Raw genomic sequence first — 24,664 nt, 5'->3', positions numbered from 1 at the left:
TGTTTACGTAGTCAAGGGTCACTTTATTCCGTTATAAAAAATTATTTTACATTTATTTAATACTAAATATAGTTCGATAATGCTATGTAGAATGCATTATCTTTATCTGAATTTCAAAATAATTTTTATAGATAGAAATTATATTTTTTGTTTTTTCCCTAAAGGAATCATTTCCATTTCTTGCAGATTTCTTCTAAATTTTTTATAAAACACAAGGACATCCGGATGTGCCCATACTTGTTGACTTTCAAAGTCTAAGACTCTTAAAGATTGCAAGCTTTGTGCCCTAGAAAGTGCTACGTACGATTGTCCGGCGTTAAATACTCTCGCAAGGCACATTTCTACGCAATCCAAAGTTAAACCCTGACTTTTATGAATAGAAAAAGCCCATGCTAATTTCAATGGGACTTGTTTTCTGAAAATAATGCTACCACTGTTCATTTTTAAAGTCCATTTTTCTATTTTTGCGTGATATTGAATGCCTGATTTAAATTTAACTACTGGCATGTTATCTACAAACTCAGTGACTACACCTCTTGCTCCATTTACCAAACCTTTAGATACATTTATGTTTTTTAATAACATTACTTGTGCACCTACTTTCAGTATTAATTTATTAGGAACAGTTAGCTGTTTATTTAATGTTGTAACCATTGATTGGTCCGAGTCCTGAGCCACATAAACTTTGGATTCACCTTTTAACTCATTTAGCTGAAATTCATTAATTTCTTCAGCTTCCTTCACATGAGAACAAAGTGTTGTTGCTAGAATTCCATTTCCCTCTATCTTTTGTTTAGCTGTTGCCTTAAGAGTATTTGTAATACTATCTGTAACTCTACCAATTCTGATATTATTTAAAATCTTTATAAATTCAGGGTCTTTTTGTCTATGAACTGTTTGTAATTCAAAATTGAAGTGCACGCATTTCTCCCATGACTCACTTTGAAAACAAAATTTTGTCTGTTTATCTAGTTTTGAGATAGGAGGTAACTGGAAAAAGTCTCCACATAAAATTAGTTGAATTCCGCCGAATGGTCTTTCATTTTTACGAATATGTCTAGCAACAGCTTCAATTTTATCAAAATAATCTGCATCAATCATGGAAATTTCGTCTAGTATCAAGTATTTTATTTTTCTCCAAATAGAAGCAGAGCTACGAGCAGCCATTTGGTAGCATCTATCTAAATTTGCTGTTCCCAATCCGATTCCGGCGAACTGATGTAAAGTAACTCCGCCGATATGACACGCCGCTACGCCCGTACTTGCTGTAGCTATCGTAACGTCAGGTGGAAGAGCTTCGATTATCTTTTTTAATAGAAACGATTTTCCTGTACCAGCACCACCAGTAAAAAATACATTTTTACCGCTAAGTACTGCATCTACGATTCTCTTCTGTTCCTCCGTCAATTGTATCGTTGAATTGTCATAAAGTTTCTTCGCGCAATTAGGTTTAGATGCATCTGTATCTGAGAGTTTCCTCTTAATACCAATTTTCTCGTTGACCTTTTTTATGTCAGTACTCGTTATGGGGCTAACTTCTTGATAACTATTGAATTGCTTATTAAAAGGTAGCTTTTCCTTTAATGGATGTTTTTTCATTTCTTCCGATTGGCCTGTGATCTTGACATATATTGTCTTTAGGAAATTAACTAGCTGAGCCGTTGGCGCATTTGACAAAAATAGCGTACAATTTTCGTTATTGAATTTGATTGAAGCTTTTCCTTCATTCATAAACTTGTTAAAAATATTTACAGATTTTAGTAAAAACTTTGTTGTGTGATTTGATTTATCTGAACGTACTTCGACAAATATTTCATGAGGATTATTTCGAATCAAACGTAAGGACGCTGTTCGATGATTTACTTTTCTCAGGATCGAACCTCGTGAGTCAATCCATTCAATTGTTACAGAGCATGTCACTGAACAACTTTCTTGATCCATATTTACTTACAATAATTTTATGTATAACTAATTCAGTAGAAAAGAATGTATCAAACTTGATAAATACCAAATAACTGTAAATATAATCTTCGTAAAAGAGTCTTCACTGTACCTAACACCTACTTTTATTCGATGAACGCCATCTCTAAACAGTGATTACCGCCAAATTCTAGGGATATTTTTCTTTCTTAAGGAATCGACGCCTCGAGCACGCTCGCAGTTCCTCTACGGAAAATGTCGATCTAAGCCAGCGGAGGGGAAGGACTTACATGAAGCTAGCCGGAAGGAATAATAAAATATGATTATTTTTAATTTTTCTTAGTGTATTTCGCTTTTTCCAGTTATTTATATAAGTTTATCCCTCATTATAGGCCACGGCCATCTCAGTACCCCTGCATTCCTGCCATTCCAGCATTCCTTACATTCTTACTTAATTCGTACTTAAATACCCTTTTTTTTTTTTTTTTTTTTTTTTTAACGTGGTGGAAATCTTCAGAAAGACACCTTCAGCCCCCCTGGGGAGGGGCCGAAGGTAGTGTGGGATTTTTACCCACTAAAACCACCACGGTGGCCTGCATTAGGGCGGTAGGGAGGGTCCTTCGACCCTCCGCCATGTGCCAAACTCCACCGCCATCGGGGGCCACACCCGATGCCGGCACCCCTCGCGCCGCGTGCAGTGGAGACCGGGGCCCCAGCCCTGGAATTCCTTTACATCCCTCGTTCCGTTACATCTCTGCATTCTTTTCATCCTTACAATCTTTTCATCCCTACATTCCTTACATCTCTTCATCCCTTAAATCCCTACATTATTATCATCCCTGCATTTCTTACATCTCTTCATCCCTACATTCCTTACATCTCTTCATCCCTACATTCCTTACATCTCTTCATCCCTACATTCCTTACATCTCTGCAACCTTATAATAAATATATTATAAAGACTGCTTCGAGTAAAGGTAAGTAAAGGTAAGTAAAGGTAAGTAAAGGTAAGTAAATTTCGCGAAAATTTCGAAAAACAGCGCCCCCTAGCGGCAAAAATTTCAACTAAAACCTCGATGTTGAATCAGCGCCATCTGGTTTCGAAAAAAGGAACTAAACTTTGCTCAATTTTTGGCCCTCTGGCGGCAAAAATGTGAACTAAAATTTCGATGTTGAATCAGCGCCATCTGGTTTCGAAAAAAGGAACTAAACTTTGCTCAATTTTTGGCCCTCTGGCGGCAAAAATGTGAACTAAAATTTCGATGTTGAATCAGCGCCATCTGGTTTCGAAAAAAGGAACTAAACTTTGCTCAATTTTTGGCCCTCTGGCGGCAAAAAATGTGAACTAAAATTTCGATGTTGAATCAGCGCCATCTGGTTTCGAAAAAAGGAACTAAACTTTGCTCAATTTTTGGCCCTCTGGCGGCAAAAATGTGAACTAAAATTTCGATGTTGAATCAGCGCCATCTGGTTTCGAAAAAAGGAACTAAACCTTGCTCAATTTCTGGCCCTCTGGCGGCAAAAATATGAACTAAAATTTCGAGGTCGAATCAGCGCCCTCTGGTGGCGAAAAGAGGAACTAAATTTGTATAAAATTGGAGACCTTATAGCCGCAAAAATTTATGGAATGCAGGAATATTAATGATACAAGGATGTAAAGGATAGAGGCATGTAAGGGATAAGGAGATGTAATGAACTTAGGGATATAAGGGATGAAGCGATGTAAGGAATGTAGGGATGGAAAGAATGTATGGATGAAAAGAATGTAGGGATGAAAAGAATGTAGGGATGAAAAGAATGTAGGGAAGAAAAGAATGTAGGGATGAAAAGAATGTAGGGATGAAGAGAATGTAGGGATGAAAAGAATGCAGAGATGTAAGGGATGCAGAGATGTTAGGAATACTGAGATGTAAGGGTTGCTGGGATGTAAGGAATGCAGTGATATAAGGGTGCAGAGATCTAGTGCAGACAGAAGTAATAAAATCATCACGTTCGTCCTCCTAAGGAGTTTATTCAATAAGCTAAGAAGATAATTACAGCAAATTAAATGAACGCAGAAAACAAAATAAAGGTATATATATCTTTAGCAGGTAGATCTGCATCCCTCGGCGGTCGCTATAAGACTGATGATTGGGTCTTGATTGGAAAACAGGCACGATTATCATACTGGCTGTGCTCTGCATGCAGGATTTAATCTCATCTGGGGGTGTCTGGGACCCCATAAATCTTGACTCCTCGAAAACAAAGACATGTCCAGTCTTCTACATCTATAGTCACTAGTAGAAGCCGGCACCGGGTGCGACCCCCGGCGAGAATTTCAACTAAAATTTGTTAAAAAATGGACCTAAATTTAAAAAAAAAATGGCACCAAATTTGTACGAAATTGCAGGCGAAAAAACTTTGGTCAAAATTCACATAGTGAGAAGTAATTACCGCGTTTTCGCCCTGTAATGGCGAGAATTTCAACTGAAATTTGTTAAAAAATGTTGTAAAAAATTGCAGGCGAATAAACTTTGGTCAAAATGTACATATTGAGAAGTAATTACCGCATTTTCGCCCTATAACCTTAGATCCTTAGATCATTTACTTAAATGGTACGATATTTATAAAGTGTTGTTAATTTCATAGCTATTTACTTATATGGAAATACATGAATACATGTACATACAATATACACATATTATCTGATATTTAAACATAGAAAAATCAGATCATGGGTCTTCTGTTTTAAAGGCTTACTCGTTAAAAAAATACTGCATTCTGTGATATGAAATTCCACTGGAACAAGACGCGATTTATTTCTCTTTTTATCGACATTATATTATAATATGTACCGCCTTTGAACGAATGGGATTCTTTTTCTCATTACATATGTACGACACGCAACCATCGATAACGCAGATGAGAAGCATAAGCCAGAAGATAACATGGCGAATATTTGCCAAAAAATTGTTTGTATTCAGAAAAATACGAAATGCATATATTTGCATAAAATACAGGCACTCAAATCAGCTACATTGTTATTCTTTTTCTTTTTATTCATTTTGGGAATTGACCCACGTCTTCGAGCTTATACTCTGAATCTTGTTAACGAGGCATAACATTCAAAAGAGACGTATTTGGCAACGGACATATTTAATGACACGGTTATAATTGACTATCAGATTGCATTATGCTAACCAAATCATCAAACTTTTCTATTTCTAGAACAAAAGATGACATAATTGAAAACGCTTCTGGCCAGATATTGGCTAAATATTGGGCAAATTGAAACTTAATTCATAGGCGGCACGCCAGTGTGTGTGTAATATGTTTTACTAATTAACTACCTATATTGCTAATTATGCCAAAATGGTCAAGATTATGGGAGTAATTATACGCGTAACACAAAAATGGGTTATGGACATTATTGTACATACTAAATATGGCTGGAAATGAAGAAATACTATGCTAAGGTATCCTAAGGAAGGAATGACATTATGAAACATTTACCTTAACTTTTGTACACTGAGATGTTAAATTGACTAGCGCTACGAATGGAAAACATTGATTTTTTTGGGTGCTTGCGGCCTCTAGCTGAATATTAAAACCTCTAGCTGTACTAAATACAATACTCGAAATAACAAATAATATCTATATGTACTTACACATATTGCACATGCCCTTTAAACAAAGAAATCTTCAAAATTTTATAGTATTCCACAATAAAATCTGCTATTGGTCAAACAAATACTCGTACCAATGTATTTTCCATTAGATTAATATAAAATGATTACAAATTATCTCTTAATATTCAGCTTACGAGATGCCACGTTGACCTTTGCTACTTATGGATGGATTACATGTATTGGGCCTTTGTGGGCGTAAAAACTCTACATGAACAAGAAATCTCCCATCGTACTTTACCATTTCTTCCACTTACGATATACCTATCGAAACTAATACGCTATCTTTGTAAATCCAGTCGTACCGGAGACTTTCAACCTCACAGATTTGCAATTTTGGAATATCGACGTAAAGTGTCGATGATATTCTCCAAGTATAATGTTTAAGAACACAATTTGTCTTTATAGTACGATTATACGGTTTCTTTTTCTCGATCGAAAGAAAAATCAACACAGTCTCCGTTGATATTTCTCTTAAATTTTAATCTAGATCGTGCTTGATTATCAATGAAATTTCATTAAGAACCATATTTTTATAAAAATTTAATTCCGACAAAATAATCGAACGATATTTTAATTATTCACAATTGGACACAATCACACACCGATCTTCATTAATATTTGGAACGTTTTGAACGTCATCTCAAGCTTACCGATATTAGATTCCTATTTAATAATCTACGGATACTGAATTCACAGTCAATGGCAGTTAAGTGCAAGTCAAGCGTTTAATTTTTAAGTTAGTATCTATACGATGTAAGCACACCAGCTTACTTACTGTTAATTTTCGAGTCGAAAAATTTGAATAATCTACAACTTCACAGATTCTTCTATCTACAGCAGTATGAAAAATTTATTCGCTTATAATTAATCTAGAATATAGTACGTAGATCGCCATTGTCATAGTTCTTATCTATGGTGTATAATATATTCCTTAAACCTTACAGGACGTTCATCGATAAAAGACTATTCACTTCTTTCGCTTGACTTGCGCTTTGGTACGAACATTTACTGTTAGTTTTTTGGTTTTGAAACTAAATCGGTTCAATATGAACTCTTAAATTCATTTGCAGGTATATTATAAACACGAACATTTCATGTACAATTGCGTTCGCTAAAATTGAAGTAGCAAAGCAAACAAATCAATTTGGAATTGAAAGCTTTACGATTAATCGATATATCGATAAGCATGCATTCGGTACACATTACCTCAAAGAGATCAATTAAAACGTTACTTCATTTATTTAACGATATGCCATTAAGATGCAGCTGAACCAAAAATGGAAATTTAAACATTATTTATGGAACTATAATAAGACACAATTTGTTTTTCATTTTACTAGATATGGTAAAGCGCAAGTTTTAAAGTTAAATACGATCATGAAGCTGATCGAGATAAATGAATTTTGCGTGACGTTTTTATGTCCCTTTGAAGCTCATTGTTAGAGTACTAAATCTGCCATTTTAAGCTCGGGTACTTTGCTGTGCTAATCACAACAGTTGATATTGCACCATAAAGTCGTATATTCCACCAAGAAAACACAACCAGAAAACAACTTCGATAACACATTAAAATAAATGTACGACTAATAAAATAAATATTCAGTCTTCAAGGCTAAAAGTAACAAAGTGTAGTTAATTATAAACGAGTAAAGAACAATTGGCACTATAGAATTACATTTAGGTACTAATCGTTCACAATGGTAGTGAGATTCACGAATGAATATTTTCTTGAGTCGTGAAATTATAAGAATGGGAGAATAGAACTCTATGGTGTTAAACACCTGTCCCTTGTACTAGAAAAATAAGAAACAGCAAACGAACGAAGCACGATAAAGTTATTAATGATAGGATTGCCAGTAACTTATGGTAGTAAAATTGAACACCTTTAAAAAATGTGTGGTGCTAATTGGAGTTTCCACAAAGAAACGGGCCTCGCGAACACGGTAACCTGACCCTTTTCCTTACCACCAACTACAAAAACGTAGAGCGGTGCTGGTCCATACGATGGTGTATCTGATTCATTAATGTCAGCCGCGGCAACTTTTGCCCTTTGTCTTTCTGCTCTGGACGCACTAACTGCTCTTCGAGAAGGAGAACCTAAGGGCAAACTTTTCGGCGGTACCCTGGGCACCCTTTTGATTTCTTGAAGCTCCAGCAGTTCCGCGAACGTTTGCGAAGCAGATCTACCAGGTTCATCTTCTAAAACGCTATCCGGCGGACTATTTAACAATTTTGCATACTTTCCATCTTGAGATTGCTGCTTTTTCGTGTCGTCTAGTCCAAGGTAATTTGGGTTGCAAAAGCCAAACTGACCTTCACGAATAGTCGACGGAGTAACTATTGGACGATACTGTTTGCACTTTCGTCCTGATGGCCAATCGTCATCGGCAAGAGGATCGCCAGGACTTCTAGCCTCTATACTCGCATAATCCGACGTTGATTCTTCGCCCTCTTCTAGATCAGCGAATCTAACCGACGCAGAGGTGGGTATTTTCGTGGTGGTTGGGGTTTTCGGAGTCTGAAGCGCCGCTTCGTAAAGATGCGAGCTATAACTTTCGCCCCGGCTAGGTTGACAGGCTTGATGAACAGCTGCAAAGTCTCTGAAATAATCGAAAACCTTACATATATAGTTATACCGCTATAATTAGATGTATGACACGATCCAAATAATGTATCGTTACTTACCGTCGCTCTTCTTGAACTTCTATCAGCCTGGAGGTAGGTGGCTCTTTTCGTTCTTCGTTGTCGCTATTTTCATCTGGGTCAACGAATACCAGCCTGGCTGCTTCCACAGGTGTTAGGACTGGAGTGGGTAAGGTAAGAGCACGGAAATTCGGTACCGAGATGGGATCTCTTGTCATCCCAGATGTACCGATCGCATTCTCGGTGTTGTTGGTATCCGAGGATTTTGATATTGTTTCCGGTGGCTTTTGTCTTCGACGCGCCAACGTGTTGGCACTTCGGGACTTCACCATCCCTGTAGACGGCTCGACCACTTCGGCGTCCACTTGCTGAAAAGGATAATACGAATTCGCCTGCGGGCAGGCTCAATTGTCACATGCGTTTCATGTGCAAATTTAGAAACGTGTGCATTTATTGTAAATCAAAAAGACCAACAAAAAGATACCGTTACTTCTGGTGCATAATACAACATACCTCTTGAGGACTCTCCTCGTTATCATCCTGGCCGCTTAGAACGGAGTAACTGCATTTAGTTGGATGACTCAATCGCGACAGGTTGATTTGTGACAATTTCGAAATTTCTTTGAGAAAGCTTGGTCTAGCTGGTGCTTCGTTTGGCGATATTCTATTGTTATACAGCCTCGTCCTTTGATTTCTTGGCTTTGCTTTTGAATTGTCAATATTGGTCCCTCGAATTAACAGTTCGGAAACTGCTAAAGCAACGCTCTCTGCCCTTGGCTGTGGCTTTGGACCTGGCACCGATAATTTTTCCCACGTTTCCGTTCCTGTTAAACAACTCGACATTGTATAGACAGTGACATGTACTTACACCGAGGGGCGTCTGTCGATATGATTGATTCGTTACCGAAATGAAATCTCCAGAGTTCGTTCGTAGCCAAACCACCGCTTTCTCCACCAAAAATTAACATACAACTGGGAAGTCTACACGCTGCGTGTCCGTGAAGAGGTCCTGGACCAGGCTTGTTCTTCAGCAAACACCAAGAAGCTGTGTTCACGTCCCATCGCCAACAATCGCTTCTTTCTTGCAGATCGGTCATACCTCCATAAATGTACATCGCGTCACCGTGCAAGACAGCAGAGTGTTTATGTCTCGCTGCTGGCCCGCTTTCGCTAGATGAGAGCAAATGCCACGATTCCGTTTCTAAACGACAAATTGACTGGTTACATTTTTGCACGTGCCCCTTTGAAAGGGAAAAAATTATTTTATTATTTTTACCAAAGTGGAATGCCCATAATTCGGGGGAGCTCCCACGTAAATCTTGGTAACCACCATAGATGAGCATCTGACCACGGTGAACCAAAGCGGTATGGCCTCTTCGTCCTCTAGGAACTGCACAACCCCGTTGTGCTCTTACCTTCCTCCACGTATTCGACTGAATGCAAGCAAAGATAGTCGACTATAATTTAGACGTTCAATAATTCGCGTTATTGCAAGAAAGTATAGTCATGAAATATTTTTCTGCTCATTAATCTCACGAGATGCATAACAATGGGCTTGGAAATTCTCTAATTCCGGCTAGACCGGAGGTTTCTGAATGCCGAATATGACTGGGGTTGCCCGTAACAAAAGGTACAGAAGAGCTCCAATTTGTCACTCCCTTATTTAGCCCTTTGAATAGATTCGAGTTTAATACTTGAGGTTTAATGCAATTGCAAATTACTGCTTTTCAGGTGGTAACGAATGTGTCAACAAAATTATATAGAACATTATTGATTTATTAACCGCATCGATCTATTTTTAACAGTTTACCTTGATAGGATGTTTGCAAAAAATGTAGGGCACAAGTGTAACGCATCGTTTGTTTTAGATGGATAACAGCGCTCTTTTACCCGTTCTATATTTAATTCAGTTTTTAAAAAAACCGATACGTGCTAGCAATTTTACGATTTTATCGTCTTGCCAGCAATCAAATCGATGTAAATAATTTTGAGGCAAACCTTGTTCGTGTTCGTGTTAGTACGATCGATAGGTGTTTCCTTTCTGAACACTGAACACACATATTTGGTTTCTACGGGTCACGTATAAAGCGACATCCTGAATTAGAATGGACGTTGGTGATTCTTTTGATGTATAGTGGCAATCATACGTCTTTCATTTCAGCCAGTCAACGGGTACTGGCAAGAAGAAAAAAGAGAATACATTGCCCTATCCAAGGGTTTGCGATCGTACGTATAAAGCGGAGAAGATGGAAGGAAAGTATATAAGCCGTAGGAGCAGGGGTGCTGAAAGTAATTACGTAACTCGAAGTACGTGCCTAAAGTTGATAGGTCTGTACAGCCACTTGCGTCTACCCTGTATTACGACATGAGGGGGTTGCAAAAGGGTAGAGTACTAGCTAAATTCACCATCGACGTTAAAATGCTGTAAAATTAGCAAGAAGACGGTTATCGTCAACGATACAGAAAAGGGTGCACGACGTATCATTGAGTTTTTCAGTTTTAAATTTAGTGGGAAATTATAGACAACTTTCGGCAGGATAAAATTACAATTCAGATTTATCCGTAAATATATGAAGCAGAGTGAGAATTTTAACGAAGCATAAAGAGAAGACGACAGTGTGGAAAGAGAACATACCTCGAAACAACCCCTCTGGCTTAACCAATCAGGTTTGGCTGGTGCATTCGTAACGTGGATTTCAATAATACACAAGGAAGAGACAAGCAATGGGGAATATCCCTAGTCTCCGACATGGTTCAACGAGTAAAAACAAACGTACCCATGGTAGCCATAGCAACACGGTGAAAGAAAAAAAATCTAAACCCCTGGGATCCTTCCTCTTTATGATCTTCCAATTAATATTACAAAGATTATTCTAAATATAATTATTTTTTCTTGTTTATTCTTTATAGATATATCGACGAAAGATTGAGGAATCGTTGACACAAAAACTGACACTGCGTTTCCTGCGTATCACTGTGTATTAATTTTTAATGGCGAACAGATTCGGGCGAAGAGCCCTCGGGAGAATAAGCGCCATTCAGTTTCGAGGGTACGAAACAGAAGAAAACGGTGTTGACAACAGCTGCTGCCCTACATTACTCTAGAATCTAGAAACATTGTTCGTGTACGAATAGCAAATGTCACTTAATATTGAATGCCCCATGGAAACGTGAAACGCTATCAAATTAAAAAGTAATTCGTTCTTTTCTTAGAAAGTTATACGTTTCGTTTCGATCCACGTGCGTCCAACGTGCAGTATTACGAGGATTTCCTCGGAATTATCGACCTACTGAACTCGCGTAAACATGTCGTATGCGGCAGGAAGTGTACATGTTCGATAGCTGATAGCAAAACATGCTTCCTGACAGTGACAAATGAATCCTATACGACTAGTCATTACAGAGATGACACGATGACAATCACAGAATACGTGATTCTGGTAACGCAATGATCTAGTTGACTCGCATAATTTGCATGCGGGACAACGTGCATCCGATGTCAGCCCTTCGCGTGTTTCTTAATAACGACCTCGTAGTTCGGTGTCACATCTTGCAAAGGAAACTCTTAATGATCTTACGCGTTCTGCAGGGGAGCACGTGGTACATGGGGTTACCGATGAAGAAGAGAGAGACAGGGACGAAAGAATCGCACCCTCGGGAAACCACTAAATCAATAGGAACGTCATCGGGTACAACCAGTTTTACACGAGAACATCCAATCCCTCTTCGAAGAGTAGGAGAGGGTTGAATTCAGCAGCCGATGACACGCAACGAAGGACAACTATGATACGACCACATTGAACAATTCTATTCTACCGTTGTTCTCGGTGAACACTGCCAAAGACTCCTTGGGGAAGATAATAAGAGCGACATCGAATGGGCAAACGAGAATATCGCTTCTCTATTTCGAGTTACACGTAGAGGGTAGAATTACATAACTCACTCGTATGTTCGATTACTTGGTAACGAGTGGAAACGGAAAAGCATCGAAGCAAGATATTGTCAATCAAGAGCGATGTGGTATTTCGGTTGGTCCACTAAATCGAGGGTGTTGAAACCCCTCGTTGTGATTCTAGAAACGTGGCGGGACGAAACGCCTCCGGGCTACCGTACCTTCGCCAGATCGAATCATGTAAATTTGGATGAAACTAACCTGAACGAAACGAAATCTTGATAACGAATTTACGCGTGCAACAAATACCAAGCGGCTGGGTATCGTTTTCCAGAAGAGTCTCACCAATTAAAACGTTGCGTTTCGTTCCATAAAAACAATGCGTACCGTGTCGTGTGTAATTTATCAAAAAGGGGTACGATGTCGATTCGCATAGGGTGATACGTTACCTTGACATTGTAGACCCAAAGAGGAGTTTCCGTGCCCGCGGAAAAGCCGAGTTCACCCCCGAAAACGTAAAGGCAATCCTTGTAAGCCACCGCGCTGTGTTCCTGAAGTGCTGGCGGCCTTTCTCCCCCAGGATGCAATTCCTCCCATTTACTCTCGGCTGCAAAGAAAAATAAAGAAGGGGTTAACGCGTCGGCTCGTTATTCCAAACGTTTTCATATTCCAGTCTCTCTTTGCATCGGCTCGGATGAACAAGATTTATGCAACCTCGCTTTTCTATGTAACTGCGGTGGAAAAAACCGCAGACGGAGAAAAAAGAAAAGAGAAAAGAAAACGAACAAAGAGAGGCTCGTCTTATCGGTATTGCGTGTATGTAATGCTTTTTAATTGCCTACTTCCATTGCGACGACATGCATTTAGTTGGCCCAGTTTTTGCAACGATAAAGAATGCCGTGTCCTTGCTTAACAATATAAACGATGTCCTATTCTTTAAAGAATTTTTGTAGAAATTGAAACAATTGCGATATCCTAGTCGACAAAAAAATCTTTTTCAACGCGTTAAATCACGCTTACACCCGCCCCGACAATCTACTGTTCTGAAATAAATCCTCCGAGTGGTTGGGGCTTCTTAGAAGTAAAGGGAGAATGAAGAAGGCAAGAGGGTAGGTTTCGAGATTCGAATCTAAGCAGTGCCAAGGAGGTACAGAAAAAACAATATGTTCGAGGGATGGTGATACTGCGTTTTATTGTTATTAAAAGAAAATAAAGAAAAAGAAAGGCGATATAGTTCCATAGAATCTGATAAATCGATTCACCATTCTCGCACGATGATACAAAGAAGAAGATTAAATAAATCTGAATCGTTTTGGCGGTAAATTAATGTTTCAACGAAGGGAACGTTAAGGCTCGCCTCTTTATTGCAAGGGCTTAACAAGACGAACGTTCCTTACCCTTAGGAAGTTTTACGAAAAGAGAAAAGGGACGCTCCCCTAATCTGTTGAAAAAAATAAAGGCGAAGAAAGGCAGCGAGGCACAAAGTTATACATGGGAGTGGAAAATGAACGAGATTTTCGTGAACAGTATTGCCGTATTTCCAAGTATCACCGTGAGATTTTACGACTCGTCGAGGGGTTATCCATATTTCGTACAGATTAAGTATCCGAGTTATAGTTTTTTACTGGAACGTGCTCGAGAACAAAGCCTACGAAATTTACGTAAGAGCCATAATGTGCTGGCTAAAGTACTTGCAGCTCTCGTGGACGGCTACTAGAGATGCCCGACATTGATTACGTACACGTGTCGTATCTAGCTGGCTTCGAAGCAATGCACTCTTTTGTCTAAAAGTGCTGCTTCTAAGGTAAGGTAAAATTACCGAAGCCTTTGATGAAAGAAAGAAGCGAACAAACGTGACTCGCGAACGATTGATCATCGCTTCAGATTTTCACAGCAACCATAGCGACAAATTCATCGAGAACGTGAGAGAAACGTAAAACTTCTAATGTCGCAATGGAGATCCGTTTAATGGAATAGGTTCTAAGCAACGGGAACCCCTCGAAATCACCACGGGTTTAAAAGAAGGGTGAAACAAAAACGTTCAAAGATGAAGTACTCTCGTGATTCTTCGAGTTATCATAATATTTTTGCAAGTTCAAGTATCGACAATGGTAGGCTTTTAAAAATATACCATGGGGTTCCCTGGATAGTATTTGTCCCAGGAGAGAAGCTCCGCCACGGTTCCAACCCCTTTGACGCTGCTTTAATATTCACCCGAACTCGCAGTCGAACAATCCCCTCTGATTAATAGGAACTTCCGCGGTCCACCGGTCCATCATCATGAATCCTATCATAATTATGTACAATAGAATGAACCATATTTTCTCGTAAAGTATGAAATTATTGATCGTTGAACGATCGAAATGAACATTTCCGTAAATTCCAAATCGTCTAGCGCGAAGGGGTTAAATTATTCCGACATCGAACGATCGAGCCTACAGGGAATACGTTTAAAACGCTGCCAGTTAGACGATCGAAACTTGGCCGAGTTCAAAGTGGTCAGCCATTTGAACCGAATAATCCTCTGGCGGATAGATTTATTTTGTTCTTTGCAAGGTGCCATTCTCGCGTGAATTTCTGATCCGGAAAGGCGATAAAAACCGACGACGGAGTTATAAATTTACAACTTGTTAACAAGTCGGCTGGCGTGCTCGTACAAACCGTTGATTATCGCGAGGGGGTGAAATTCATTCGCGTACGTCTGATCTCCGTGGAAACAGACGTAATTGTGGAGTATCGTCGGTGGATTTAGTTGATATACGTGGGCTTTAATAATGGCGTATTATTGATCAGACTGAACCCCGTTTAAATTCCGTCGCGCACCCTCGTTCTCGAAGCGAGACGATATGGGGTGCGTTGGTCAGAGATGTTGATCGTGTATCGTGCTCGGGGTACTCAGACATCGTGTATTATATAGCACCGCTTCCAACTACATGGATTTTCCCTATCCACGATTTTCACTTGCCCCTTCGTTTTCCCTAATCCAGCCATCGTGTTACACTTACAACGTAACCATTCGCCTGCTGTGTCGGGAAGAAATTAAAAGCAACAGTAATTATCACTTACCGAGGCTGTATCGCCAGAGATCCTTGAGGGGAAGATTGCCGTTTCGTCCTCCGAGTAAGTACACGTGCCCGGCGAGTAAAGTAGCACTGTGCTTGCTTCTGGAAGGTGGTGCGGGCCCGTTCTCACTGCCAGCCGCGGTAACCGAGCTCCACATTTTCTTCCTGCAACAGACAATTTCGAAATTAGTATGGATCAAGGAAACGATTTTATCGTCATTTCATCGCGTGAAGCAAATTGATCGTTCCCCTATTTCATAAATCTTCGGGACAGAAAGAAAAATAGATTTGTTGAAAGCAGGGCGGTGCCTTGACGGCTGATATCGTTGGATAAAACGTGGAAGCGAATAAAATCGTTAGCTACGTAATCCACTTTTCTTTCTCTCCTCGGTCTAACGAGACAGACAAAGAGGGTGATGGAACAATATCCTTAAATGCCTTCTACATTCCCTTTAAACTTATCGGCGACCACCCACGTTGGCGTACTTGCAATTCAATCACCGAAGCTTCGAAATCGAGTTTCGGGTAAACGAATGCACCCTCACGCACCCCAAACACGCGTACGCAAATACGGTTGTGAAGCAATACGTTCCCTGAACCAGCAGACGCGTCGATACAAATGGGATTCCTCCTGGTATGTTGTATTCGCGAGGAAATTTGTGAAAGAAACAGGGGAAAATAGTATGCACGTTCTCACCCTACGCTGTAGTGAAAAGTTTGAAATCGCATGAAAATTTTGCGATTCGGAGAAACCTCTGCAAAGGAAGAAACACGACTCGAAAACCGCTGAAATAAATGTTAGGACCGTATCAAAGGTACATTTTTTTTGTGTGCGAAAAACGCGAAAACTGCATGAGAAATTTTTAAAGCGTCAATTCATTCCGATCCCAGTACGTGATAACGTAATAGCCATTAATTTACTTCGTGCACGCATACCGTGATCGTTGGAGATTTCGAGCTGGAAAGCTCTCTAATTGACATTTCAAATTACAGCATTCGTTTCTCATTAAGAATATTTTTAAACGATAGCAGTTTCCGTTCAATAATTAATTTGATTGACTGCTAGTGAAATGTGGAAAACCCCAAGATCAAACAACAGCATCAAACGAACCAATTCAGCGACAACATCTCCGTCTTGCTAAAGAAATTAGGGAGAGACATGTGGCTCTCGTAGTGGGCGGCCTAATTCAAATGTATGGAAATCCAAGTCCCCTATGACGCTGCGTTCAAATACACGCAAAAGTTTCTAAACAAGTGCTATCGTTTATTAAGTATAAGTTTCGGCATACTTTCCCATAATATTATAAAAGACAGGGTATGAATTATAGGAACAATATCTATAAATTGGGACAATATGCATACACATATGAATCACAATTCAGATGAATACAAACGAAACAATGTTTTCGTGTTTGCTGCTCCATCGTAGCTCGCATTTCCACCCTTTGTCGAGGTGATATTAAAGGTGGCTGAACCGGAAACAAAGAACGTGTGAAAAGAACATAGTCAATGCACCATTAGTTCTTGTTACTTGTACCGTCCGTCATTCTGACAATGTTCAAAAGCCGAGTTTGTTTTTTAATCTCTTACGTTGCTCCGGTGCTACATTTGCGTGTCTCGTGTTTTAACAAAAGTGACAAAAACGCGTAGAATTTTTATCCTGGATGAAAATACTCTTCAGGCGTTTGCACTGGAAAAGCATTGATGAGTGTTAAGCTAGAATGCAATGTTTCTTTTTCGCTATCTCACTGATACGTTCCTTTTATGAATTTATATCGCAATACCGCGATTGGCCTTGCAAACGAATGTTTAGCAAAAACACTTTATCGCTAACAAATTATCATACCGATACGAGTTCAAACGAGTTCCGGTGAAAAGCACACGAGAAAAGTACCTTATACAAATTTTGGCCGGGCATACAATTTTCCAAACGTTTCTTCGTTTTCCGAGTATTGTTTTACCGTAGCAATATCCCTCCGCTCGTCTGACTCTTGAGTACTCAACGATGAAGCGTTTTCTTTTTTCAACCCCTGACGGAAACCGGTGCGTTATCGACCGAGGAGAACAGCGTGGCGGCGGTGGTGGCAATTTCATTTTTTTTTCCAGGTTCGATACGCCGCGAACGCGAGCGTAAAGATTCGACTAGATTTTCATCCGTCGACTCCTGCCCCTTTTCATTCGAAAGGCGAAGGGAGAAGTCGTAGGGGAGAGGGTGAAACGGAAAGCTTTCTCTCTGTCTGCTTAACTCGAGTCGCGAGGGGATGCGTTGTCGCTACCGGCTTCCGAAAAGGGAGCGTACTCAGACAATTTCCTCTTCCTAGCGTCAAAGCATCTCGCGCTTCTCTCGATTTCTCCATTACGCAGCTCGATGCTCCTTTCGCGGTTATTTCGCGGCATTTTGCCGCATTGGTCTTTTCCTCGGAAAAGTTTAGATGGGAAAAATCTGCGATGTTTTCGCGCGAAAATAATCGAGTATTCGGCTCGTTTACCCGTGAGAGGCAAGTGTCATTATTCGCGCGACTTTTTCGACGTGATCTTTGAGCCAGACGTAATGCGCGGGGGAAAATCGAGCGTAACATTTTATGGAAGGTACACGTGTATGGAATATACGACAAACTATATAATATCCGGTGCACGGATTTTAAAAAGCAGCCTACCTACATGGAAAAGCTCAGGATTAATGCAACACGTGCATTATTTGTTTCCTCGTCTGAAAAATATTTGAAACTCGTGAATACGATAGAGCTTACGAGACGAAACTTTATAATTTTCAAATATAGCAAATTTTTAACGATGCGACATAATAGTATCTTTTATAAGAAGTACTGTCCAAAGGTCATTAACGCATTCTTAGGTCGTGGATCAAGACGGGCTCTCATTACAGTGGATGCACATCCAAAGAACCACTTTTCACCGTGCACCTTCTTCCCATGTAATCTTTTTCCTCCTTTTTTGTCCCTCGCCTTTCTTCCGCATTTTTCTTGCAACGAGCGGACGTCGTCTAAAAGTCATCCACCGCTTGCAACGGTGAACACCCCGCCGGAAAAAGAAACTACTCCGTATCGTGGCGATCTTTAGACCCTTGTCGATTCATCGAACCGGGAAGAATGCATTAAGAATTGAACTGCTAATTAAGAGGAGATACGGGGATATTGTTATTCTACTTTGAACGATATTTTGCTGATGAAAACATTTTTAGATCTGTCGCTTGGCTTTCTTTAAAGTTGTTATCGCCGCGAAGAGGATCGAGCGTCGGAGTTCTTGTTGACGTCGCGGCGCGATGTAAAACGTCCCTACCAGTCGACGCGTGTTTTGAATGACATCCACTAGAAACCCTCCACCGTGTCACTAGTGTCACTTGCGGTGAGATCTGTGTAACCGCGCTACATCCTCGGTACAGTTACATTTCGCTTAAATCTCATCAACCAGACCTGTTAGTCCTTATCCGAATCGTCGATGAACCCAACGAGGATAACAAATTTTTTCCCTATCTGTTCGTGAATTTATAGTCGACAATTGAAAGATCGTTTATCATGATTTGATTTCTCGTTTCGACATCGTACACGAGCGACGAGTTGGCAGACACATAACGCGAAATGAAACCTTAGAAAAGAAAATAACGGATACAATGCGATGCGAAGTGGTAATCCTCGTTGCTTAATGCTCGTGGTATCGGTGTCCCTGAGTAGAGCATTAGGCCAAGTTAGGTTTCTATAAATGAAATTAATGCATCAACACGATAATCGCACAAGTAGGTATGCAGTCACGATAGAGACTGTTTCATGTGTTAAAGATGTAAAGGTATAAGAATTATTTCAAACAACTTTCCTACTCTCCAACCATTTGTGTCAAACTCGTAAGGTAAACGACCTCAATCATCGCAAAATATCAGTTTATCGATTCCTTTTTCTGTTGGAAGAAGCGATATTCTGTGTTACGTGAAATATAAAAAACCTTAATGTTTAATACGAGAACATAAAATAGAACACACCTGGTTATTGTTACGTGAAGAACATTGATTTTCCGGGAGGTTAAGGACACCGCAAATTGCTATTACCACGTGACTCGAATCTAACCGATACAATAATTTATTGATATCCTTCTATTTAGAGCACGATTTGTATTTCGCGCTCTAAACTTTAATCGCACAGTTATGTAATCAGTTACGGTATCGCACTACCGCAGATAAGGTGATAAGATACGAATTGGATACAAATATGTATACGATAGGTTTTCGGCTGCTTCGACCCACGTTAAATCTCGAAGAACCCCGCCGAAAAAGGTTAAAAGAAGAGGGAATTAATGATGAGGGTAAGGTGAGGGGGTAGATGTAACATAGGATGCCTGAGGGTAACGCAATTTAACAAGCTTACCTCTCTACTCGGTAAACCCTCTATCCCGTTAGCTTTGGCGAATGCAACTTGTGACCCACATGCAAGCGACGATTAAATGCGACTAAGCTTGCTTTTATGCTGCTAAGGATGGCTCTTCCACGATTAACCTTCGATACACCGGAAACGCATCGTCAAATTATCAGACCTTGAATTTTGCCGGACGAAGACCTTGATTCACCACAAAAACTATCGAACGTCCGATGGTCCGTTTTGAAGCGATCTCTCCACCAAATTTCAAACTTCAAACTTCAACCTGTTGTTCTTCGCGAGAATGTAACACGATGAAGTACGAAAAGATATCAATTGCTCAGTGTAACTGAGTCCGCGTGAAGCATACTGTTGATAAAATAGAGGTTCATCCTTAGGCTGCTTCACCGCAACACATCTATACTATCTCTATGTCTATCACTATGCCCGATATCTTGCAAGGTACATGGTAAAAGTGTACTTCAACGTTCGGTGCATCACTCGGTTTGTTAGAAAACGTTCAAGACACGTATTTCATCTTGCCGCGATTTCGAATCATTGATAAGTTCGCGTTTGAATTCGATGGATGTTCTCTTCATTTACGAACACTCGAACGACGGAGGGTTTAAAGAACGTCTCGTAAAAACTGTGCAGAACTGGTGGAACGGTCTTTGATTTCGACAGGTTGTCTCGGCAGACAACTTTTCCTATGTTTCGTTGTCGTTACGAGTGGAGAGGAAAGAAAAAGCAAGATGTGTCACGAGGACGGCACTCTGCGTGCTCGACGTTTCTTCCGTACTGCGTCCGGGTCGAGCACCTACCTCGTCGAGTCGTCATCGAGGACTCGACGCAGGCGCCCCGAGGAGAAACACCCCCTGTTACCCGCTAACTTCAACATCTCCATCCCCTCTGACTTGGCCAGGGGGTGAACATCCGAGAGTCGAACGCTGCACCGTACCCTACAGTGACAACGATAGAACACGGGATGACCGTCGTCGAGGGAACGATCGTGTATAGCTGCGTTTGTGTTTCTCTATTTTATATTTTTAGATTATAAATTAAATCATTGTCAATGAGTTCCTGGGAATGGATGACGAGTTTGATTATCAGAGTTAATTGACCACCAAGCGAAGAAATGCTGGTGCATTTAAGTGCAGCAGTAGATGCGCGTGGAATTTTGCAAGCAATCGAAAGGGATTCGTAGCTTGCCGATCAGACTGTTCGACGCCAAAGGGTTAGCGTGCATGGAATGCTCCGCGCTGGACTGCCACGGAACTGTATCTGAGCGAATTTCTATGACGGTACAACATTGGTTAGGTTGCACATGCGCCAGCGTCGGTCCCCATGGAAACGGGATGCTAGCCACCGCGTGTGAATGCGTATTGATTACTCCACTCTTGCTCCATTCCGCGATCTCTTGGTCCTTGTCGTATCTTCTCCTGTCACCCCTCCGCGACCCTGCACCTCCACCCCCTCCTCCACCTCTTTTCTTTCTTTTCCCTTTTTCTTTTATCTTTCTCCTCATTCGTGCAACGAATTTTCTCGTTTCATCGACGACCTTTCCCTCCTTTTTTTTGCTTCAAATTAGCTCCGTAATATCTCTGCGCGCTCTATAGTCCCTTTGCATAAAGCACAGATTTCTTCTCATTGGATTTTTTACTTTATAACAGATAATAAATTTATCTTCTTTGAACGCGTTGCACGATCAATTCGATGAAAAGTTTGAATGAAAGATAAAGTTACTTTCGTAGGCATCGTACTCTTTCGAAACAAGCTCGAGCTGCCTTCTTCGTCACAATACGTCAGATTTCGGAATCGCGAGGTTTCTTTCCTTTCAACCTTGCGAATAGTTCACGCACAATAGACAGGCAAATTTGTTAAATATGTTGCAACGAGCTGCGACATGCGATTACTAGATTTGATAGCCAACGGCGCTCTAAACATCCAGGCGGAACAGATTGTTCTATTGTATTTTCTGGCACGAGGTATACGTACACCTGAAGGATACAATCTATGCTTGCCATTCCTGGTATATCGAAAAAGATTGTTCAATAAACCTTTGTCCTACGAGGAAAACAAATTGACCCAACATAGAAACGTACTACGGGAAAGCAGAAAAAAATAAAGGAAACGTGTATACGTGCTACACGCTTGCTGAACTTCCGACAAGATACGGAATTGGCCAAACGTTAATTAACGGAAGCATCGACAGGAACGTGGATATATACGACCTGGTAATCGTTCCAATTTCCAAACGCATAAACCATCGTTTGATTCCCGTTCGCAAAATAATGATGTTACGAATTTGATCGTCCATATTTTTAAACATGTCCAACTGTATATAATAGTGCTGCATTAGTAGAACTTTTAGCGTGACGGTAAGAATGTTGGTACACTGATGACACTTTTCTTTTCACCGACACACTTCTACTAATCCTTTGGTTGCGCTTTATGACTTGCAGGGACGCAACTAAACTAGTAAATGTATTCTTAATGAAATTTTCCTTCATTTTTAATATCAACGTGTTTACAAGAGCCCAGACACAAAGATGGAGCAATAAATTTCTATCATAATAGATAAATTGAAAGGGCAATAGTATCATAAGAATATTAGCAAGTAATTTTAGCTAGTGAAATAATAACGAAAAGAAAGTTGCTACCAGACCTGAAGGGCAAATACGCGACAATACCCCATGCGTGACAACTATATAAAAAGGTGAAACTTCACCATGGGAAGAGCCACTCTTGCATTGTCTTGACGTTAATACGCGTGTAAAAAACTTGCTTTCATTCAGTTGATTTTCAACTAGTTACATATGTTATAATGCCGTGCCGCGTTATTTGCATTTTGTTAACAACTACTCTAGTTTCTTGTGCGTTCTTGGAAAAAACTACATCTTCTGAATTCGTTAAAAATCAGTCTATCGACGACAAGCAATTAATGAACATCATTCGAGCTAAAAACTCGTCGAATCCGAAGAGTAACGACAGCAATGTGCACGATAAAAGTTTGGACAAACAATCGAGAACGGTGAATCATCGATTGCAATTGGATACCAGAGATAAGTCGAATATTTGAAAAAAATCTTTCCACTTTCGAATGTGTTGCATTATGAAAAATTGAAACGTGCAAGTTCCAGCTGCTGCGGATCCAGATACGATTCCAGCATACCCACACGACCCGATTCTTATTATAATAAGATCCCTGCGAATGGTGATCGATATTCGTCCAAGTACGGTGAACGCTTACCCGCCGATAGGTAGAGCAGATTGTCTAACCAGTTTTGATTCGAAGAATACGTAAAAATGCAAGTTTCATATTGAACGATTAATCTATAGATATGGTTGGCAAACGCAAGGACAACCACCAGGTTGGAACGGAAGCATAGGAAGACCCGGAAGTGGAAATTATCTTGGAAGCTTGTTATACCAAGGAAATCAAGGAGGAGATAGGTAACCAATTACTTTACAACTGACAATTATATCTTTCAATTTCATAAAATTACCTTAACGTGATTTCGTATAAGCGATAGATTCGGTTCACGACCAAATTATGGAGGCGAAAGTTCACGCAAACCGGGCGGTTACGAATCTACAAGCTCTGGAGGATATGGTTATGGACATGGGGGATATGGCTCTGGCCGACCAACTGGCTACGGAGGGTCAACTAGTAACGGTGGTTATGGAATTTCAGGGACCTTCGCTAATGGCGATGAATTCGGAGGCGCAGAGGCAAATTATCCAGAAGGAAACGCTCCCTCGCATCCAAATATTCAAGCGCAGAAGGTGGTGATTAATTTTAGAACGATTCACCGTGCCTTTTTTCTCTCGTTCTTTCTTTCTTTTTAACGTATCGACTTATACAATCGTTTCCATTAGGCTGTGGCTTTAAAAGCGTTAGCTGGTGTTGCTTTAATTGGAGCAGCTGCAGCTTTAGCTGCGAATCCTATTCTTCTTCCACTTGGCATTGTACCGGGAAGAAGGAAACGATCGAGTTTGTCCAGCAAAGACGATCTTTACATGGATTATATTCTAAAAGCCTTGAAAGCTAACTCTACCAAGGTACTTGGTAATTCGCCTTGAATAAATGATTTTCTTTGCGGTTTCTGTGTCTTAATTTTTGCATTACCAAATAGGTTTACAATAATCAAGGCGGGAAGAAAATGTCAATTTCGCCGAACTGCATCGCCAGGCTTACTTGTGAAGTTCAAAAACGTTACTGGTCTGATCCTAAGAAGAAGGATGACATCTTTAAAGAAAGAAAAGAATTGGAACGTCGTTTTACAAATCTGTATATATCATTTTTGCTATCGTTACGATAAAAGTTATGATGAAAGTTCTGAAAATTTCATAAATTATGATATTGTTACAGGATTTTAAACAATATACCTAATGCGGAGGCTGTCGATGCGCGCATTAGAAAGTTAATAAAAGCGGCAACTGTTGTTGCTTCGAACGGATGGCACTGTAACACATTTACCTGTACGTTGATAAAAACTACAGAAGCTAAGAATCAATTCGTTTTTAAAGTCTGAAATTAAACGTACTGTACGCACGCAAACAATGCTACGAAGAATACATTAAACTTTTGTAATTAAAAAAGTTACATAGAAATAAAAATATCAAACTGAATTTTCACTATAAATAAGAAGAAAACACATTTAAATGCAATAATAAAAATATATGACAATTGTAAACAAACAAAAATAAAAGTATAACACAGAAATTAAAAAGAAAAACGAGCTCTTACCCCTAGCATCGCCCGGAGGGTACTGAAGCGCAGCGCCTTTGATTCACGGCGCCGGCGAAGTAGTCCAACCCCACCACCGCACCGACTGAACGCGCTAGTAGTGGGGCTCATTCATTCGATTCGGCATCCCCACCACCATTCATGATATTCGTTCATGAAATCTTAGAGGTGGTCATTTCTCGTCATTTATACGCATAATATTAATTTTTCTTTTCATCTGTGTATCGTTTTACATGGTTTTCCAAGCGTTATTAATTAACTGGATAATATTAATATATATAACGATGGTATAGAGGAATTTTACGTGAAATAAAAGGTGCGTTTACAAAGTAACTAAGTTACATTGACGATTCACCCAAACGCGCGCG

The 24,664-nt window shown here is 40.0% G+C and overlaps 3 protein-coding genes across 5 annotated transcripts; 1 reads left to right on the top strand and 2 right to left on the bottom strand.

The window, feature by feature from the left end:
• Positions 1 to 2: 2 nt before the first annotated feature.
• On the bottom strand, positions 3 to 2,086 carry LOC114880346 (ATP-dependent DNA helicase PIF1). The gene has a single exon (XM_029196265.2). It carries the CDS (start codon positions 1,939 to 1,941, stop codon positions 139 to 141), a length of 1,803 nt encoding a protein of 600 aa, XP_029052098.2. The 5' UTR covers positions 1,942 to 2,086; the 3' UTR covers positions 3 to 138.
• Positions 2,087 to 4,693: 2,607 nt separating this feature from the next.
• LOC114880342 (host cell factor 2-like) lies at positions 4,694 to 24,381 on the bottom strand. Of its 3 annotated transcripts, none has more exons than XM_046288619.1 (8): positions 24,297 to 24,381; positions 15,190 to 15,350; positions 12,573 to 12,730; positions 9,508 to 9,664; positions 9,136 to 9,432; positions 8,745 to 9,055; positions 8,274 to 8,623; positions 4,694 to 8,188 (listed from the first exon to the last, which is right to left on the bottom strand). In XM_046288619.1, the coding sequence occupies exons 2-8, from the start codon at positions 15,341 to 15,343 to the stop codon at positions 7,474 to 7,476; spliced, it is 2,142 nt and encodes a 713-aa protein (XP_046144575.1). In that variant the 5' UTR covers positions 15,344 to 15,350; positions 24,297 to 24,381; the 3' UTR covers positions 4,694 to 7,473. The 3 variants fall into 3 exon arrangements, with proteins under 3 accessions (XP_046144575.1, XP_029052092.1, XP_029052094.1); XM_029196259.2 differs by lacking the exon at positions 24,297 to 24,381 and adding an exon at positions 19,559 to 20,338; XM_029196261.2 differs by lacking the exon at positions 24,297 to 24,381 and adding an exon at positions 19,559 to 20,337 and having other exon boundaries at positions 8,274 to 8,599.
• On the top strand, positions 20,465 to 24,110 carry LOC114880344. Its single transcript, XM_029196262.2, has 7 exons — positions 20,465 to 22,612; positions 22,681 to 22,806; positions 22,886 to 22,999; positions 23,080 to 23,332; positions 23,426 to 23,608; positions 23,683 to 23,837; positions 23,919 to 24,110. Exons 1-7 carry the CDS (start codon positions 22,371 to 22,373, stop codon positions 24,079 to 24,081), a joined length of 1,236 nt encoding a protein of 411 aa, XP_029052095.1. The 5' UTR covers positions 20,465 to 22,370; the 3' UTR covers positions 24,082 to 24,110.
• Positions 24,382 to 24,664: the final 283 nt, after the last annotated feature.

The sequence above is a fragment of the Osmia bicornis genome, chromosome 14 (assembly GCF_907164935.1).
Source record: "Osmia bicornis bicornis chromosome 14, iOsmBic2.1, whole genome shotgun sequence".
NCBI lineage: Eukaryota > Metazoa > Arthropoda > Insecta > Hymenoptera > Megachilidae > Osmia > Osmia bicornis.
Note: the sequence above shows the minus strand (reverse complement) of the source record. Positions and strands in the feature narration are given on the sequence as shown.

Coding starts and splice junctions, on each gene's coding strand:
- LOC114880346 (XM_029196265.2), bottom strand. CDS start 1,941: ATGGATCAAGAAAGTTGTTCAGTGACATGCTCTGTAACAATTGAATGG.
- LOC114880344 (XM_029196262.2), top strand. CDS start 22,371: ATGCCGTGCCGCGTTATTTGCATTTTGTTAACAACTACTCTAGTTTCT. Junction 22,807..22,885: donor GAACGCTTACCCGCCGATAG/GTAGAGCAGATT, acceptor ATTAATCTATAG/ATATGGTTGGCAAACGCAAG. Junction 23,609..23,682: donor TGAAAGCTAACTCTACCAAG/GTACTTGGTAAT, acceptor ATTACCAAATAG/GTTTACAATAATCAAGGCGG.
- LOC114880342 (XM_046288619.1), bottom strand. CDS start 15,343: ATGTGGAGCTCGGTTACCGCGGCTGGCAGTGAGAACGGGCCCGCACCA. Junction 9,433..9,507: donor ATTATGGGCATTCCACTTTG/GTAAAAATAATA, acceptor TTTGTCGTTTAG/AAACGGAATCGTGGCATTTG. Junction 8,189..8,273: donor GAAGTTCAAGAAGAGCGACG/GTAAGTAACGAT, acceptor CGATTATTTCAG/AGACTTTGCAGCTGTTCATC.